Source organism: Hemitrygon akajei, chromosome 4 (genome assembly GCF_048418815.1).
Source record: "Hemitrygon akajei chromosome 4, sHemAka1.3, whole genome shotgun sequence".
NCBI lineage: Eukaryota > Metazoa > Chordata > Chondrichthyes > Myliobatiformes > Dasyatidae > Hemitrygon > Hemitrygon akajei.
In genome coordinates this window covers 95,033,530-95,052,976 of record NC_133127.1, presented here as the reverse complement: position 1 = coordinate 95,052,976, position 19,447 = coordinate 95,033,530, and the positions used below count along the sequence as shown (strand labels likewise).

General features: G+C 40.3%; 1 protein-coding gene across 3 annotated transcripts in view; it reads left to right on the top strand.

Annotated features, from left to right (window-relative positions):
* The window catches only part of LOC140726544 (uncharacterized), a 55,323-nt gene extending 36,362 nt beyond the window's left edge, over positions 1–18,961 (top strand). For 2 of the 3 annotated variants that reach the window (XM_073043078.1, XM_073043076.1), the window contains 2 exons: positions 13,217–13,299; positions 15,537–18,961. In XM_073043078.1, the coding sequence (XP_072899179.1) occupies positions 13,217–13,278 (62 nt within the window). In that variant the 3' untranslated portion in view covers positions 13,279–13,299; positions 15,537–18,961. The remainder of the gene's footprint in view (positions 1–13,216; positions 13,300–15,536) is intronic. The other variant, XM_073043077.1, reaches the window with a different exon arrangement.
* The last annotated feature ends 486 nt before the right edge of the window (positions 18,962–19,447 follow it).

Sequence of the window (19,447 nt, the reverse complement as noted above, 5' to 3'; positions counted from 1 at the left end):
AACTTTTTTTCAGTCAGATTCATTTGTATCAGATGGTATGCTGTGAGATAGAATTAAGGACACCTATCAAGGACAGTCATGGCCAAGAAGTTCTTCAAAGTGTTCCTTCTCTTTTTCTTCACTTCTGTTCATGGTAATCAGGGGAGTGTGCCATTGAAACCGTGAAGAATCTAACAACATCATAGTAGTCAGAAACGAACTGGGCTTCCTGCATTCTTTCCTTACCCCCTTTAGGTCACATATTATCTGACGGACTATAACTTTCAGGTCTGTAGAGCTTTGCCTTTTCCCTGACTTGCTATGGAGTTCATAATTTGAGAATGTCACTGTTTTACAGAGACATTCTGGATCCTTGGTCTCTTTCATCAGTCTTGGTGTTTTCTGGTAGAGAAGACGAGTCTCTTCACAGTGCTGATTATGATACACTGGCTGTTATTGGGTGGTGCTGTCAGCTTGGGTAGTGTTAATTAAGAATACCTGTCTGTGCAAGATTCTCAGTGTGCATTCCTGTTGTCATTATTTTGGAGCCAGAAGATGGCGATACTAGAGCCAGTCCTGTCATTGGGTTGGTAACATAGACTTCCTTGAGGTCTGTTGCTCAGATAATGACATATGTGTTCTCTTCAGTGTTTTTCTTTCCAAACAATGGAGTACCTATTGTTCTTTTGAGCTGACCACTCCTGTGAATTGTGTCACAACTAAATGTGGGCATATCAGTGCCAAGGTATTTGATTTGAGTTCATCCGACATCTGTGCAAGTGCACCATAAGGCTGTTTGCTTAGCCCTCTGCTCTACTTGCTATATAGTATCTGTTGGGGCATAGTAGATTAGTAAGAACAGCTCCAGGGCCAGTGTTCTGTACTGTGTGGGATTTGAGAAGTCTGGGAGACCAATCGTCTCCCAAATAAACACATCTGCACCAGGTGCACCGAGCTGCGGCTCCTAAGAGAACGTATTAAGGAACTGGTGTTGTAATTCGATAACTTTCGACTTAGACGGGAGAATGAGGGAGGAGATGATAGACAGGAGCTACAGGGAGGTAGTCGCCCATGGGTTGTAGGAGATGGGTGACTGTCGGGAAAAAGTGGAAATGCACAGCCAGGGCAAAGTGCCCCTGTGCCCATTCCTCTCAATAATAAATATATAACTTTTAGATACTGTTGAGGCGGGGAGTGGGGAGAGCCATGGTGACTGGATCTTTGGCTCTAGTGTTGTGGCTTAGAAGAGCAGAGCGGTGAAGAGGACTGCAGTGTTGATGGGCGATTCCTTAGAGAAACAAAGTCGAGGTTCTGTGGGCATGGTAGAGACACCTAGATGGTATGTTGCCTCTCTGGTGCTGGGGTCAGGGATGTCTTGGATCCAGTCCATGGCATTCTCAAGGGCAAGGGTGAGCAACCAAATATCTTGGTACATATTGGCACCAATGACATGGATAGACAATGTGAAGAGGTCCTGAAGAGAGATTTTCCAGAGCTAGGTAGAAGGCTGAGAAACAGGACCTCCAGGGTAGTAATCTGCCTGTGCCATGTGCTAGTGAGGGTAAGAATAGCATGATTTGGCATGTGATTGCGTGGCTGAGGGACTGGTGCAAGGGGCAGGGCTTCAGATTTCTGAATCATTGGGATCTCTTCTGGCGAAGGTATGACCTATACAAAAGGGATGGTTTACACCTGAACCCAAGGAGGTCCAATATCCTTGTGGACAATTTGGCTAGAGTTGTTCGGCTGGGTTTAAACTAATTTGTCAGGGAGATGGGAACCAGAGTGATAGTGCTGAAGATGTGGTGGTTGGCTTACAAACAGAGACAACGCGCACTGAGATTTCTAGAAAGGAGTGGCTAATGATAGAGCAAAATTGGAGTCGACAGGATGAGTTGCAGCATAAAATGCAGACAAAATCAAAGGTTATTCACAGGACTAAAAGTGTTATATTTGAATGTGCGCAGTATACAGAATAAGGTCGATGAATTGTAGCACATTTACCAGTTGGCAAATATGATGTTGTAGGCATCACTGAATCATGGCTGAAAGAAGATTGTAGCTGGGAGCTTAATGTCCAAGGATACACATCGTACCGAAAGGACAAGCAGGAAGGGAGTGGTGTGGCTCTGTTGGTTTAAAAAATGAAATATGAATCATTAGAAGGAAGTGATATAGGATCGGAAGGAGTTGATTCATTGTGGATAGAGCTAAGGAATTGCAAAGGCAAAAAAGACTCTGGGAGTTAAAACAGACCCCCAAACAGTAGTAAGGATGTGGTCTACAAGTTACAATGGGAGGTAGAAAATGCAATGTTACAATAGTCAGGGGGTTTCAATATTCAGCTAGATTGGGAAAATCAGGTTGGTGCAGGATTCCAAGGGGGTGGGGGGATTTGTAGAATGCCTATAAGATGGCTTTTTAGACCAGCTTATGGCTGAGCCCTCTAGGGAATTGGCTATTCTGTATTGGGTGTTGTACAATGAACCAGAATTGATTAGAGCTTAAGGTAAAAGAACCTTAAGGGGAGAGTGATCATAATATGATCAAATTCACTCTGAAATTTGAGAAGAAGCTAAAGTCAGATGTATTAGTATTACAGTGGAGTAAAGGGAATTACAGAGGCATAAGAAGAGAGTTGGCCAGAATTGATTGGAAAAGAACACTAGCAGGGATGACAGCATAGCAGCAATGGCTGGAATTTCTGGAAATAATTCGGAAAGCAGGGGATATATCCATCCCACAGAGGAAGAAGTATACTAATGGCAAGATGACACAACCATGGCTAACAAGGGAAGTCAGATCCAATGTAAAAGTCAAAGAGAAGGCATATAATAGAGCAAAAATTTGTGGGAAGTTAGAGGATTAGGAAGCTTTTAAACACCAACAGAAGGCAACTTAAAAAAAAGTCATTAAGATGGTAAAGATGGAATATGAAAGCAAGCTAGCCAGTAATATTAAAGAGGAAACCAAAAGTTTCTTCAGATACATAAAGTGTAAAAGAGTCAAAAGTGGATATTGGACCACTGGAGATGATGCGGGAGAGGTAGCAAGGGGGGAAAAGGAAATGGCATATGAACTGAATAAGTATTTTGCATCATTCTTCACTGTGGAAGACACTAGCAGGATAGTGCAAGATCCAGGAATCAGGGTCATGAAGTGTGCGAAGTTACCATTACCACAGAGAAGATTCTAAGGAAACTGAAAGGTCTGAGGTAGATAGTCACCTGGACCAGATGGTGTACATTCTAGGTTTCAGAAAGAGGTGACTGAAGATTTTGAGGAGACATTAGTAATGATCTTTCAGTAATCACTAGATTCTGGAAGACTAGCAAATTGCAAATGTCACACCACTTTTCAGGAAGGGAGAGAGGCAGAAGAAAGGAAATTATAGGAATACTTGGAGGCACATAGTAAAATAGGCGTAGTCAACATGGTTTCCTCAAGGAAAAATCTTGCCTGACAAATCTGTTGGAATTCTTTGAAGAAATAACAAGCAGGAGAGACAAAGGAGAATTGGTCAGTGTAAGCACTTGGACTTTTAGAAGGCCTTTGACAAGCTGCCACACACAAGGCTACTTAACACACTATGAGCCCATGGTGTTACAGGAAAGATTCCAACATGGATAAAGCAGTTCCTGACTGGCAGGAAGCAAAGAGTGTGAATAAAGGGAGCCTTTTCTGTTTGACTGCCGGTGACTAGTGGTGTTCCACAAGGGTGTGTGTTGGGACTGCTACTTTTTATGTTATATATCAGTGATTTGGATGATGGAATTGATGGCTTTGTTGCAAAGTTTACAGATGATTATGGAAATAGGGAGGCTACAGAAGGACATAGATTAGGAGTATGGGTAAAGAAGTGGTAGATGGAATAGTGTTGGGAAGTGTATAGTCATGAACTTTGGAAGAAGAAATGAAAGGCCTGACTACTTTCTAAATGAAGAGAAAATACAAAAATCTGAGGCGCAAATGGATTTGGGAGTCCTTGTGCAGGATTCCCTAAAGGTTAATTTGCAGGTTGAGTCTGGTGAGGAAGGCAAATGCAATGTTAGCATTCATTTCAAGAGGATTCGAATATAAAAGCAAGGTTGTAATATTGAGACTTTATAAAGCAATAGTGAAGCCTGGCTTGGAATATTGTGTGCAATTTTGGGCTCCTTAGGAAGGGGCCCAAAACAGGAGAGGTGATAAAACTGAAGAGGATTCAAATAAGGTTCACGAAAATGATTCCAGGATTAAACAGCTTGTCAGGTGAAGAGCGTTTGATGGCTCTGGGCCTGTATTCACTGGAATTTAGAAGAATGAGGGGATGACCTAATTGAAACCTATTGAATGATGAAAGGCCTTGATAGAGTGGATGTGGAGAGGATGTTTCCTATGGTGAGAGAGTCTAAGACCAGAGGACAACCTCAAAATAGAGCTGCATTCTCTTAGAATGGAGGTGAGGAATTTCTCTAGCCAGACAGTGCTGAATCTGTGGAATTTGTTGCCCATGGCAGCTGTGGAGGCCAGATCTTTATGTATATTTAAGGTAGAGGTTGATAGATTCTTGATTGGTCAAGATACGAAGGGATACAGAGAGAAGGCAGGAGATTGGGGCTGAGATGAAAATGGATCAGCCATGATGAGTTGACAGAGCAGACTTGATGGACCAAATAGCTTAATTCTGCTCCTATGGTCTCAGTGTCTCATTAATTGATGACAGTGATCACATAATCAACTCAGCTCTTGCTAACCCACTGTTCGCCTGGACTTGCTCAAAGTGCATTGCAGTTGTTGAAAAGCCATGTGACACCTGTATTTGGTATATCATGAGAAATTTGGATTGAACAGATGTTATTTCTGGGCACAGCCTGCATATTATTCACAACTGTAGTACAGAGGCAAGTATGATTCCCATATTCTAATCATGCAGTGACACAGTTCCTGTAATTTTAGGATGTGGCATAAAATGGAGTAAAGTTCAGATTCTGCTGTTTCGAATGGTTTTGACTGCATTTCTCTAGCCCATGGCCCAACCAAGATATTTTTATGTACCTTCAAGCAGAGTAAAGTTTTGCCTGAACTGTGATGACATCATAACTTCTCCCTTTCTCAATCACAATGCTTGAAGTTGGATTTAAACAATAGGTGATTGACTGTGGTCGTTAATCCATGTGAAAATGGTAGAAGCAGACCAAATGGAAAAAAAAGTAGACAGTGTAGTGTGAAGTATCTGAAATGTGGATTTATACCAGCACTAAGCAGCCAGTGTAACTGCTGTGTGGAAGTGTGTTCACATGAGGTAATGAAACTCTCCAGCCTTCTGGAGCATGTGAAGAAAATGCACTCTGGAAAAGCAAACAAGAACTTGGTTTATTTTTAGTCATTTTCTGAAAACTTTCAGAAATGTCAAAACCTGTTTGCCAGCACTTAACAGCTAAACAGTGATGGTTTCCATGCTGCATACAAATTTTCATTGCTAAATTTGGAAAGCCCTATACAATTAGAGAATAACTAATTCTGCCAGCAGTAAGGGAGGTTCTGGGTGTGGTTTTGCATAAATCACCAGACTAAATAATGAAAGTGACTTCACTCAGAAACTACTCTGTTCATAGGCAAATAGATGAAATGTCTGAGAATGTGGAAGACATATGCAACATACTTAGAACAACAGAATATGTTCTGCAGTTGGATGAGTTAACTTTGCCAGACAACAAATCTTTGCTTCTTGGTTTTGTTTACTCCATAAAAGATGAAGGCATACTTCAGGAGTTGTTATTTGCAAGGGGAGTAGAAACTGATACGAAGGGGAAATCAGTATTTCGGGTTGTTGAGCAATTTTTTAATAGAAGGAGATCCTGTTCACCAACATTCTTGGTTGTGCAATAGTTAGAGCACCATCAATGACAGGACCCACTGTGGGGTTATTACTTTCTTGGGGGGGAGGGGCGGGGAAGCTATACCTAACAATTAACTGTGTAATTCACAGACATCTTGTTGCAAAAAATCAAAGTGATCGGCTGCACAAATCAGTAAATACTGTTTTCACGGCATTAAATAAAATCAAGTGCCATGCTCTCAATTCTCAACTATTTTGAGAGCTTTGTATTGAGAATGATTAAAAGTTTGAATGCATACTATTGCTCATAGAAGTCAGATGGCTTTCAAAAGGAAACTGAGATCCTTTTATGCACTTTTTAAAACTGATAAAATTCTTTGAAGACTCAAATTTTTATTCAGTAATCAAGTCAAGAATATTAGGCATGTCGTTGCTTATTTGTCGGAATTGTTCACAAAGTTTAATGAAATCGATTTTCATTTTCAAAGAAATGATGTGAAACTTATCAAAGTCAAATCAGTCATCACATCTCTGCCCCAAGTTAACCCTATTTTAAGTGCAACATTGGCCATCACAAACTTCTCCAGTTTCTGAGCTTCTCTGAGTTGGAAGAGAAAGAAAATGCCAGATGACTATCTTCAAGTATACTGTGCCCAGCTGGATGAGCTATATAATGACATGTCAGAGAGATTTAAGGATATTCTCCTGATCCAAATTCCAGATTGGGTAATAAATCCATTCCTGAACACTTGTAATGAGAAATCAACAGGAAATATGGAGGAAGAACTGATCTCACTACAAAATGATTGATCTGAAGCCAAAGTTCGAAAACTCAATATCAGGGCTTTGATTGTCAAAGGAAATCTCTCAATACTATCCTGCACTGTGGGAAATGGTCAAGATGTTCTTTATTTCCTTTCCAACATCATATTTAGATATAACCAAAAGACATGGGAGAAGATTTAGGGCATATGGTCCATCGAGTCTGCTCCATTGTTCAATCATGGCTGATCCTCCTTTCCCTTCCTCAGTTGCACTCCCCAGCCTTCTCCTCATAACCTTTGATACCGTATCCAATGAAGAACCTATCAAGCTCTGCCTTAAATGCAACCAATGACCTGGTCTCTACAGCTGCCTGTGGTAACAGATTCCACAAATTCTCTGTATCTCCATTTAAAATGGACACCCCTCTATCTTGAGGCTGTGTTCTCTTGTCGTAGACTCCCCACCATGGGAAACATCCTTTCCACATCTAGGCCTCTGTCTAGGCCTTTCAACATTCGAAAGGTTCCAATGAGATCGCCACTCATTCTTCTAAACTGCAGTGAGTACAGATCCAGAGCTACCAAATGTTCCTCAAATGATAATGTTTTCATTCCCTGAATCATCCTTGTGAACCTCCCCACAACTCTCTCCAATGCTAGATGAGGAGCCCAAAACTGTTCACAATACTGGAGGTAAGGCCTTACCAGTGCCTTAAAAAGCCTCAGCATCACATTCATGTTTTTATATTCTAGACCTTTTGAAATGTATGCTAACATTGTACTTGCCTTCCTCTGCACAAGTACTCTCAAGTCCCTTTTCCATCTCAGATTTTTGGATTTTCCCCCATTTAGAAAATAGTCTGCACACTTTTTCTTCTACCAAGGTGCATAACCATGCATTTGCCAACATTTTATTTCATTTGCCACTTTCTTACCCATTTTCATAATCTTTAAGTCCTTCTGCAGCCTACCTGTTTCCTCAACGCTGCCTGCCCCTCCACCAATCTTCAAACTTGGCAACAAAGCCATCGATTCCATCATCTAAATCATTGGTATACAACATAAAAAGAAGGGGTCCCAACACAGACTCTTGCAGTACACCACTAGTCACTGGCAGCCAACCAGAAAAGGATCATTTTATTCCCACTTGCTGCCTCCTACCAATCAGTCAGTGCTCTAACCATGCCAGTAACTATCCTGTAATACCATTCGTTCTTAACTTAGTAAGCAGCCTCATGTGTCACCTTGTCAAAGGCCTTCTGAAAGTCCAAATATACAAAATCCACTGCATTTCCTTTATCTATCAAAGAGTTACAAAGAGATTTGTCAGGAAAGATTTTCTCTTAAGGAAGCCATGCTGACTTTGTCCTATCTTGTCCTGTGTCACCAAATACTCCATAATCTCATCCTTAACAATTGGCTCCAACAGCTTCCTAATCACTGAGGTCAGGCTAACAGGTCTATAATTTCTTTTCTGCTGCTTTCCTCCTTTCTTAAAGAGTTGAGTAGCATTTGCAATTTTCCAGTCCTCTAGCACCATGCCAGAGTCCAGTGATTCTTGAAAGATCATTCCTGATGCCTCCACAGTCTCTACCACTACCTTTTTCAGAAGCCTAGAGTGTAGTTCATCTGGTCTGGGTGATTTGTGTATCCTTGGGTCTTCCAACTTTTTGAGCACGTATTTAGCGGAGCATAGTTTCGACTTTTTTCACAGCATTGAAACAGACTGCAAGTTACTGAATGTGGGGATCTGGTGCTCCTGAGGAACATTGAGCCTGATGTTGAAAAGCTGATATCATTGTACCAAATGCATTGAAAGGTGAAAAAGTAATGAAGTAGTGAATAATTGGACTACTACTAAAGTACACTCTAAAATTGATGAAAATTGGTTTCATTTTAATTAAGTAATTTTACTTGTAGCTTTAAATAGATTTGAATAATTTTGTCACTGCTTTGAATTTGCAGTCCCTATTTTCTTTCACTGCGTCATAAATCAAAATTTTCAGTTTTTATATAATGGTATAGTCTGGGAGCAAAGGGGGTGGTAACCCAAAAAAGTCTGGGAGTACTAATAGACTGTATGAAGCACTCATTAAAACTCCTTTTTTTTTAAAAAAACAGTCAAATTAATTACATACAACCTTCCTGAAATTCATGCTTAATTTGCATTTTTGCAAGAAAATAATTCTGCTGCCCCTCAGAATGGATTATGCTACTGCTGAAGCTAAACTGACTTGTAACTACTTGTTTTATGCATTTCTTTTTAACAACAATGCAAAGTTAGCAGTCCTCTAATCTTTTGGTTCTTTGATCAGTGAGAATTAAAAGCAATCAGAGCTTCTGCTGGTTCCTTCCTTGCTTTCAGTGTCTTAGCAAATCTCGACAATTTTGCACATTTCCTCTTAAACTACAATTGCATAGTTCCTGATAGGACCAACTCTTCCATTATTCATAATAGGATAACAATGTTAAGTGTTATTGCATGAACAAAGTCACAAAGGAGAAGTACTGGTAGATCTGAAGCATTCTCTTTATTTGACTAAATGAGACACAGTATGCATCATAATTGAGACCCCCTTTCGGAGCAAGAGGTCTGCTTGACCCAACACTACATGACATTTTATATGCTAAAGATCAATTGACAATCAGGACAATTCCCTATTTATAATGCTTCCTTTGAGCTACACACCACCTTCACACCTCCCTCTTTGCATCCACACTACAAACCCCCAAATAACGATTTAATTCAGCATTGTCTGGTCTTCCAATTAACTGTGGTTCATGGTTCTTAGAGACACATTGTTCAGAGCTGCATTTCAGATTTAATCCAGTTTATATTTGGATCTGAAGGCTGGTTGCTGTGGTTGTTTGCTCTGTGTGCTAACCCCAAAAAATTCTCTTAACAGTCCCTCCTCCTTGGCCCTCCTGGAGCATCTATTCAACTAGGGTAGCATAACTGCCCTGTCTCTGAATCCTCCCAGTTACTTTATAGGCATCTACTTCTACCCTATCATACCTAATGGCTATCTACAAAATGCTAAGTAGAGAGTTTGTTCCAGATATTTGAACAACAGTCTTTGAAAATGCAGCTTTGTTGGTATGCCTGTTGTCTCCTTCCCTGGAGGCCACTTGCAGTTTAATCACATTCTTTGTCTTTAACCCTTCATTCTCTGGTAGCTAAAACACTTTTTCCAGGGGCATCAGCAAGGTAAATGTTTCAGGCTCACAAGCCCTCTCATTAATGTACAGGAAGGGGTTAGGGTGGTCTCCCTGGGGTGGCACCCCCTTCTGAACTGTCCAGTCGATCACTGGCCCGACCGATAAAAGGGCCCAGTTCATTTGTATTCACTGCCCATTCAGGTTAGGGTGACTGCCTTCAGATGCCATGTGCAATCTTTCAGTCTGCCATGCCATCAAAGTTATGGAACCTGATGTCTCTGCTGTAACTTAAATCATCCCCCATTTATTTAACCATTATCTTTTCTATTCTATATTGTACAACTAATCAGGTACCTCCAGCAGCCAGCCTTCATTACAGAGTATCATTTCCATTGCACTTTAACATGCTTTTCTCGGCTTTCTGTTGCATCTTCTTGATATTCTCTGCCCTCGCATGTGCTGTGGGTCTGCTTCCATCAAGTCTGGTCAGGTCTGGTGTTCATCTCCTAGGTTCTCTGTAATTACACAGTTACTGGGTACACTTGATCTCCCGCTCTGTGGGGGCAACAAGAAGGTGAGTCGTATGGTTTAACTTGTGTCTGGTGATTCCACTGGCTGCCTTGTCGAGTCTGCACATACACACAAGTGTCACTTGTTAAAAGTACCATTTGTGGTCCTATCCATCTGGGAGCAAGCCCTGCTTTTTCAGGCAGCACCCTCACCAGGACCTGGTCACCTGGCTGTAGAAGGACTTCCCCTCCAGCTCTCTCTGATCAGCGATGTGCTGCTGCTGTTTTGCATGGTCCTTCAGCACTTTTACCCTGATTACAGTGGTCTTTCACATCTCCATATAATCTTACTAAATTGGCAACAGTTGTTACTTGTAATTTCTGTTGCTGCTTGTTCTTCTGCTGCCCTCCTCACACTGATCTCTGCCCACTCGTTCCCTTTATCCTCCTTACGGTCTCTTTTCTGGTGAGCCTTTACTGTATCACCTCAGGTAGCTGGACTACTTCTAACAGCTCCTGACTGTGCTTAGCCCCTACCCTTGAAACCTCCTGACATGGTTCCCACACATCACCCAATCTCTCCTCCTGGCTTGGGGCTGCTGTCTCTCTGTGGGCCATGTGTGCTGCTTTGAGGGTCACACATGTTCACTATCCCTTGTTATCTCTCCTTTTCATGAGTGTAGGATCGCACCTGCTTACTCGATGTGTCTATTCCCAGGATAGTACCTTCATTGGACACACTCAAAAATCTACAGGAAGCTGCACTCCCTCAATTGGGGCTGACTTCTCTCTGCCGTCATTGTTTCACCTCCTGCACTGGTAATGTAAATCACCTCTCCAGTCTAGTAAACCCATTGTGTATATCTGTGGATGACCACCACTGACAACAGAGGCTGCCGTCAGGCATTGTCTGATCTCACCAGCTGTACGGTCTGGTTGATAGCCAAATCGGAAAATGAGGGGGCTGTTGTGGATCCTGCCTGTTCTGTTCCTTCCTCATTTCTCAGCACTGCCTCCAGCCAGAGCCTGAGAAGCCACAGCTGTAACAAGTCATCTCCTTTGCCCTCCCACGTCTATTCCATCAGTTCCTTCCTATGTGTCCAGGCTGCTGGCACACAAAGCAGGTTCTCTGTCATGCCACAGCAGCTACATTTGCTATAGGCTCTTTACGACTTCTCTTCGTCCTCCAGTCTATCTCACTGGCCCATGATACTTTTGCAGAATTGGTAAATCCCACCACTATCCCCAAGTCTAAAACTTCCTCGTGGGCTGAACTCAGGCCTGCCTTCGGCATTTTTAGGAAGACTGGGTCACCCCTCCATGGATTGTCCTTCCTTGAGGACTCCTCATGCACTCAATATTTATATTCTGAATAATCCTTGGCCAGCTCTTCAGCTCTCTGAATTACTGACATTATCGTTCCCCAGTTACTCTCACCTGTTCCCCACCCCCCCAGCTGCTGCCTCACTTCCCCCTTTAAAGAATTGATACCTCGCTTCATCGCTGGCATTCCCAGTAGTTGCCCACATACCATCCTGCACCCCCCCCCCCCCCCCCCAGGTCATACTGTACTACATATTCCTCAGTGAATTCACTTTTACCGACACATGGATATCTTTACGTTGCATCTGGTGAATTTCAATCATTTCCTCGAGCTTGTGCCAGAATTCTGAATTCCCACAAGTGACTTTTAAGTTAGGGCAACTCTGACAAAATGCTCTGCTTCTATCCAGGGGTGAAGGGCAAATGAATGGTCATAATCAAGGTAGAGGGCTGGCTTGCGTCATCAGGGTTTCCAACCTGACATTGTCTGGCCTCAATAGGTGCCATCCTGACAGACATACAAGTAAAACCTCTCCCTGAAATACCTCCACATTAATTCCCACACTACGTAAAATATAAATGATGGGTCCACATTAAACAGTACACACTTAAAACCGCAGAGTATGTTCCCAGAACTGTGCCACTTGTGTGCGTCTGAACTCATGATTTCTGCTGTATTCCTTTGCATCTAGCTGTTACACCAACTGTTACACACTTATAAACATGTATGCTAAAATGCAGTTCCCAGAACGAGTATGCATGCCCCCATTAGCATCCCAAACCTTCAATAACCACCCTTCACAACTGTTGGCCCCATCTCACCAAGCTAACACACAAAGTCTACTCTCTTACATAAACCCACATATGTGGACAGACACACCACACAGATATCCCCCTCCCTTTTAATTCTACCATTTCAGTTTTCTGCCGTGTTCATGATGCCTAGCGGTCCTGTAGCCACTGACCCAAATAGGTCAACATGTAAGTGCTAATTTTTAAAAAATAGTCACCTACTTAGACTGCTGAAAACACTGGCCATGCAATGAGTTACAAAGGCATTCCGAGCGAGCCCCCAAATGTTGTTATGTGAACAAAGTCACCGGAGAAAAGTACTGGTAGGTATTGAAGCACTCTCTTTAAATTTGACAAATTGAGACACAGGAAGCATCATAATTAAGATCCCTTTTGGAGCAAGGGGCCTGCTTGACCCAACACTATTCAACATTTTATATGCTGAAGATCAAAGGATAATTCTGGACAATTCCATATTTACAATGCTTCCTTTAAGCTACACACAAACTTCACACCTCTCTCTTCGCACCCACACTACAAACACTCAAATAACAAATTTAAATCAATATATTCTGTTCTTCCAGTTAACTGTGGTTCACAGTTCTTAGGAGCCTATTGTTCAGAGCTGCATTTTAGATGTAAACTACAGTTCATATTTGGATCTGAAGACGGTGGCTAAAGTCAGTTGCTGAAATTATATATGTGCTAACTCCTAGAAACGCTTTAACATCAAGCAACCTTTTACATTGTTAAAAACTTCAAATATCTGTTAGAAGATTTATTAATGTATCTAATACTATCCCTTACTACAAGGAATAAATACACATGAGTATATCCTGACATCATCAGCATTTTAATCTTTTCAACAGATGAGAATTTTGAGGCTGCAGTACAGAAACTTGGTGGACAGCTTTATCCTAATCAGAATTAATATTTTTAATGCCTTCCTGTGGTAAGTTCAAAGCTTCATTAACTAAAGCTCCTTTTGGCAATAATTTTTAGGGTTATCTTTTTGCTCCTTTAAATAAATGCACATCTCACAGCCTGTACTTACTCTCAACACAATGAGGCAAAGCTGAGCAATCACCAGTTGTTTCTGTAACAGTACAGATGGTTTCAAAGGAAGTTAGCTAAGTAAATCAACTTACTTTTCAATAGTGACTAAACTTTTAAGTATTGGTTGCAAAAAGAGTAGATGATCTGAGAGTGAAAGTCTTGATATAAATGCAAGTCTTTTTAAATGGCAGACTCAGATTCTAGGAACATCCCTCAAGACCTCAGGGAAGATGTAAGGTTGTTGGAGAGGGTGTAGTCATTGGCAAGAAGCTTATACTTTAAAGGACTTTCTGCTCCTTCCAACCTCACTGATCCCACAGAGGAAAGAACTTCTTCCAGGATCACAGTGGATACTCTGAGGATGAAATCCCATGTTGCTACCTTTGAATCAGCCACAGAGATCTACAGGGTGTCTTCTTGGTGGCTTGTGGATCAGATGTCTCTTTATCATTAACTCAGCGTTCCTAAAATAAGCACCATGTAACAGGATTCAAGAGGCTGATACATTCAGACAAGCATTTCATTACCTGTGTTGCTGTTTAGGAGTCCTGCAAAAATTTGACAGAGCAGCCCTTGAGATTTGTGGTGATCTGTTGTATTCTGCAGAAATTTGGGTGCATAAGAGTCCATCCCTTGCAACAACCCTCCTGTGTTCCTATGTCTTAAGGGCATTAACACATATTGGGAACAACTGAGGAGGAGAGGAAGAGAAGCAAAAAGAATAATGTGAAACACCACCTCAATCAAATGTCCTACTCAGAATTTGCCTATTTGCCATGCAACAGCATTTTACATCTTCAGTGTTTTATTGATCATTACAGTATTTTCAGTGGCAACAATTCCAAAATAAGTATTACAAGCTAATGTTTGTTTTAGCAAGGCATCCCAAATGCCATCCATGCATTAACATATAATTCTTGATGACTATGATTACAGTGTTTCTTCAGTAGCAACAGCTCAGCTGATGGAAAGCTGTTGCTTCTTCTGTGTGAATGCAATTGAGCAGGTCTGTTCCAAGGTGGTCAGATTTTTGACAATGCCTTTTTGGCATGAATGGTAGCAGCCAGGGCAGAATAGCTGACAGTCAACAGCAAGAACATGAGTGGAGTAGCAGTGTTGCAATAGCAAATGGAGTGACCTTGAGAAAGGACCAGCAGCGTCACAGCCAGTTTCGCAGCCAGCATCTCTACAGTTGTTTTCACCTACTGACGAATGGTTGCTGGATTGTAAGCATCTTGCATGCCCCTTTGTTTGCTGCAGGCAACAGCAATGAACTTACATCAGAGCACTCAAATGTTGGGTTGTTTGTGCTTACCCTCCATTGGAAGCTGCATTGTGATGGCCCCACAGTGTGGAGTTGCCCATGTCTTCAGACTTCCAGATCTGTACAAGTCTTGAGCAGGGTTGTTACTGGTCTATTCCATTCTGTAAAAGAATTACATGTGGGATTTCTGGCAGACCTGGTAATGTATCAGACAGTTTTAGTGTGGAGACCCTTTTGTGACTTCTGTAGCATGTTCTTGCCCTCTTAGCGTCTGTGATATCACAATCGTAACACAATGCATCTCCAAGTGTATATTTCATCATCTAAGCCTAACTCTAAATTGCACAACCTTTAAGTTAGTGAATTTTAATTTCAGTTGGATTGCAGTTCTTCACTTTCTTCCTGTTGTAACACTGCTTGGCTAGATTTTTTTGTTTCTTCATTTGATGGGAGGTGAAAGTCGCCAGAAGTGCCAGAATTCATTGTGCACTTCTAATTGATCTTGAATGGAGGAGGTGGTTACCAATTGGCGATGTTGGTGAGTTTTAAGTTGCATCAAGTCCAGGCCGGTTAAAATAACTTGATTTCCCCCCGCCCCCCAAAAGCATTAGTGAACTCATTTATTGTAATCCAATCATTTCATTGTCACTAATACTGTAATAGCATTTAATGTTAAAAAATGTGTTTGCACAACATGTAAATGAGAAGAAATTTTAGTTAGAGGATGTGGGTAAGATGAGGAGTAAACGTAACTTGGCTTAATTGGGTCCCTTGAGCTGCCTGCTATTTAGTTTAATCCCCATCTTTTGGATTCACTCCTATTTACTGGTTGATTGAAAATAATTTTAATTCTGTTTCTGTCTCCACAGATTCTGCCTGAACAACTGTGAGATTTGTTTTACTTAGCAATCACTGAAGATAACTTGATTTTGTATGGTATTTGATAAAAGCATAAGTGGAATGATGTGCAGTCTATTCACTAAAATCAAGACTGAATTAACTTTTAGTTTAACTCCAATTTCATATTTGCTTTATTTCCCTCAGTGCCCAAAAATCTGCTGTTCAGTCATGAATATAGTTATTGCTAATACATTTGAATAACCAATTGGACCTAACATTCAAGCATATTTGTTTACATCAATATATTAAAATATAATCTTAAGAGTTGCCTGAAAGCTCCATGTACAAAATATATGTGACACTTGGATTTCCAACATCGGCAGATTTTATGAAGTTCACTGTACTGTACTATTCAATGTGAGTTTCATATTTGTTATGATGTATATGGAAACACTTGCTGTTTTTAGCAGTGTATATTGATGTGATACATTGTTGGTATTCTGCAATTGAAATTACTTGCAGATGAGCATTGGCCAAATGCATATATTTTTAATCTTTTTAATCAGTGTATCTTAAGTATTTCCAAGTGATAATAGGAAGAGCAAGAAAGCTTAATGTATGAGTATGTGGGAATGGATGCAGTTGTGTGGGTTGGTTATACTGAGCAAAATTGAGTCTGCACGGAACCCTCACATTTGCATTTAACTTCAGGACAAGATGTTTACTCCTAACTAGCTTTTGGATTGAGATTGAAAGCTTTGAATTGACTTGCTAAAAACATCTAATTAAACTCCTGGAAAATTTATAATGGGCTGTGAGATAGAAGAGAGCTTCAAGGAAGATGGAAATGCATTTATAGCACTCCTAAGGGTTCTCCTGATCTTCAGCACTCCATTCCCCACTTTCAAATCACTATTGAGGTGGCATTCGATCCTGTGTCTGTCTCCAACTGAATAAAAAAATAAACATCAATTATATTTTGCCCTCCTTTCATAGAAAATAATCTTTTGGACTGTAAAATGCATATTGTGGAGTTAAAACAGACCCTGATAAGATCATGGAAAGATCCATGTAGTAATGAAATTATGGTTTGATAAGAATCTAAGATTGTTGGTTATTTCCCCCAGCATTTCTGTATGAAATGAAATTCATTCTTGTGTTTATGTATACAGGAGTGGGAGTAGGTTAATGTTCCAGATGAATATTAAGAGCTTTTGTTTCCTAGAGTAGGATTTCAAGGATATATTGCAGTTCATTCCAGCTATGTAGCTAATCCAAGATTGTTACCAGCACTATACTTCCAACTTTGTGATTTAATTGTATTACGTTTTATGTGGTGTATTTTCTAATCTGCCCTCTCCTTGTGTGTATGAGGCAGAATGCTTGACAGATTTGGGAACAGCTAATACTTGCTGAAGGGTATCTAGAAGAATTCTTAGACCTGTAAGGTATTTTTTTTTAAAGCTGAAAACTGGAATTGGTATTGATGGATACTCTATTGTCGACGGGCACATTGTGGGCTGAAAGACCTGTTTCTGTGATTTGACACTGATTCAAGTAATACGAAATCACTTGAATAGAGGAGCTTGGAGACAGAAAACCTGTAATTCATCACTTAATGATTCCACATTTTTATCATGATACTTAGAATCCACTAAAAAAAAGGAATTATTAAGTTAGTTATTAACAGGTGCAAAAGAGCTGTGCCTATCAGCTCAAATTGTGAATTTCATTACTTTTTTTTCTTGGAATATTGGCAAAATATTTATCATTCATTCTATGAAGGTGATAGCATTCCTTATTTTGATTGTGAATGAGTTTTATAATGTTAATCAGAATTGTTTATTTTAAAGAACATTAAATGATATTTTTCTATATGCAGCTGCCAGACCAAATAACATGGTAGTTTGGTAAATGTCACAATGTACCAGTATAATGTTTTTGTCATATCATGTCCTGTGTGATGAAACCCACACATTCCATGGGGAGGACATACAAAGAGAGTTCACTGGTTAAACTCTGAACATCGCATTAACTGCTACACTACCGTTGTGCCTGAATGTTACTGTTAGAGGTCAAGATTCAAATCACTATCAGCTTCACTGAAATTACAAGTTGTCTGGGGACACAGAATATTTAAGATTGTCTGGAATATGAAAAATAAAATGATCTGACAAATTTAGCATTAGCCTGTAAAATGGTATGACAACCATTAGGAGCAGCATTAGTCCATTTGGCCCATCAAGTCTGCACTATAATTTGATCATGGCTGATTTATTTTCTAACTCAATCCCAATCTTCTTTGATGTCCTTACTAATTAAGTACCTGTCAGCCTCAACTTTAAATATACCCAATGACTTGGCCTTCACAGCCACAATATACCACCCTCTAGCTAAAGAAATATCTCCACATCTTTGCCGAAGGGATGCCCTTCTATTCTAAGGCACTGCCTTCTGGTCCCAGACTCTCCCACTATTGAAAATATCCTCTACACGTCCACCCTATCTATGCCTTTCAATATAAAGTAAGTTTCAGTGAGGTTCTCCCCCCTCCCCTCATCCTTTTAAACTCCAGTGAGTAGAGACCCAGAACTATGCTTATGGTAACTCTTTCATTCCTGGGATCATTCTCAAACTCCCTCTGGACCCTCTCCAATGCCATCACATCCTTTCTTAGATATGGGGTACAAAATTGCTTACAGGACACCAAATGCAGTCTGACCAATGCCTTAAGGGTTTAGCATTAAATTCTTGCTTTTTTAAAACTATGGGTGATTTTTGAATTAATCCTTTATTAATCTTCAAGTGATGACTCCTAGAGATGCTTCCAGTGCATTCTAAAGATTCAACAACTCTTTAGATATCCATGAATCTGATCAACAACCAAAGATCAGAGTTTAACGTCATAAAAAAGTTTCAAGACAATTCTGGAATCTGTACTTAAAGGCAGCACTTGATTTAAGTGAAAAACAAAGAGATGTCAATTTGGTGGGCAAATAATTTAACAGTTAAGCAAGAGTGAGAAACTAGTACTAGATTCAGATCACATTCCAATACTAGTTGCCCTTCCCAGAGTTTATTGCAAAAGGCAGTGTTTTGGACACCCTGGAGATGTGATAACTATTGAATTTTTTTGGTTCATTCCTGGTCAATAAGGCTATGAAACATTCCACATGTGAGAGAATCAGCTTTAGGCAAATTCACAATTACATGGAATAGTCATGTCCTACCTACAACAATGCTACTATTATCTACAATACAATGTAGCATATCAAATTATTTGCATTTGAGATGCTGTTTAAACATTTTGTACCCCTGAACAAAAGGTATTGTTGCACATATTAGCTGTGATTATCCAAAGGTAGCCATGTAAATTTGGAATGTAGTTGCTGTAATTGTATTTCATATCACATTTGATTTTAATGCTTGACTACAATAAATTTTTAAAAATGAACATTTGCAATTTCAAGTTGTCATCTTTCACACTGAAGAGTATAGGTATGCAAGAGGATCGGGGGGGTGGGTAAGTGTGTGGATAAATGTTGAAATCTGGGTGTATTGCTTGAGGTGGTAGTGGAGGCAATACTTCTCAACATTCAAGCATCTAAACAAGCACATGAATCACCAAGACTACAGACCCTGACCTAGTCTAGGTAGATATATTTAATGTAGATGGGGTAATTAGATGGTGTACTCGTGGGTCTGTGCGCTACACCATGACTAGAGTTACTCTTTTTTTTTAAAAAAAAGGAAAAAATAAACTTGTCTATGTAACTTTTATATTACTATACTAATAGGCAATTTTCCCAATGAGTCTGCATGCTCCATTCAAATCTTCACCTAAACCTTACAGCATATGCTTAGCTGATCCCTTTTCTCTCTTAAATTTGATAAAACTATTTGCTTCAATCACTGATTCTCACTTTTCAGGTAATGAAAT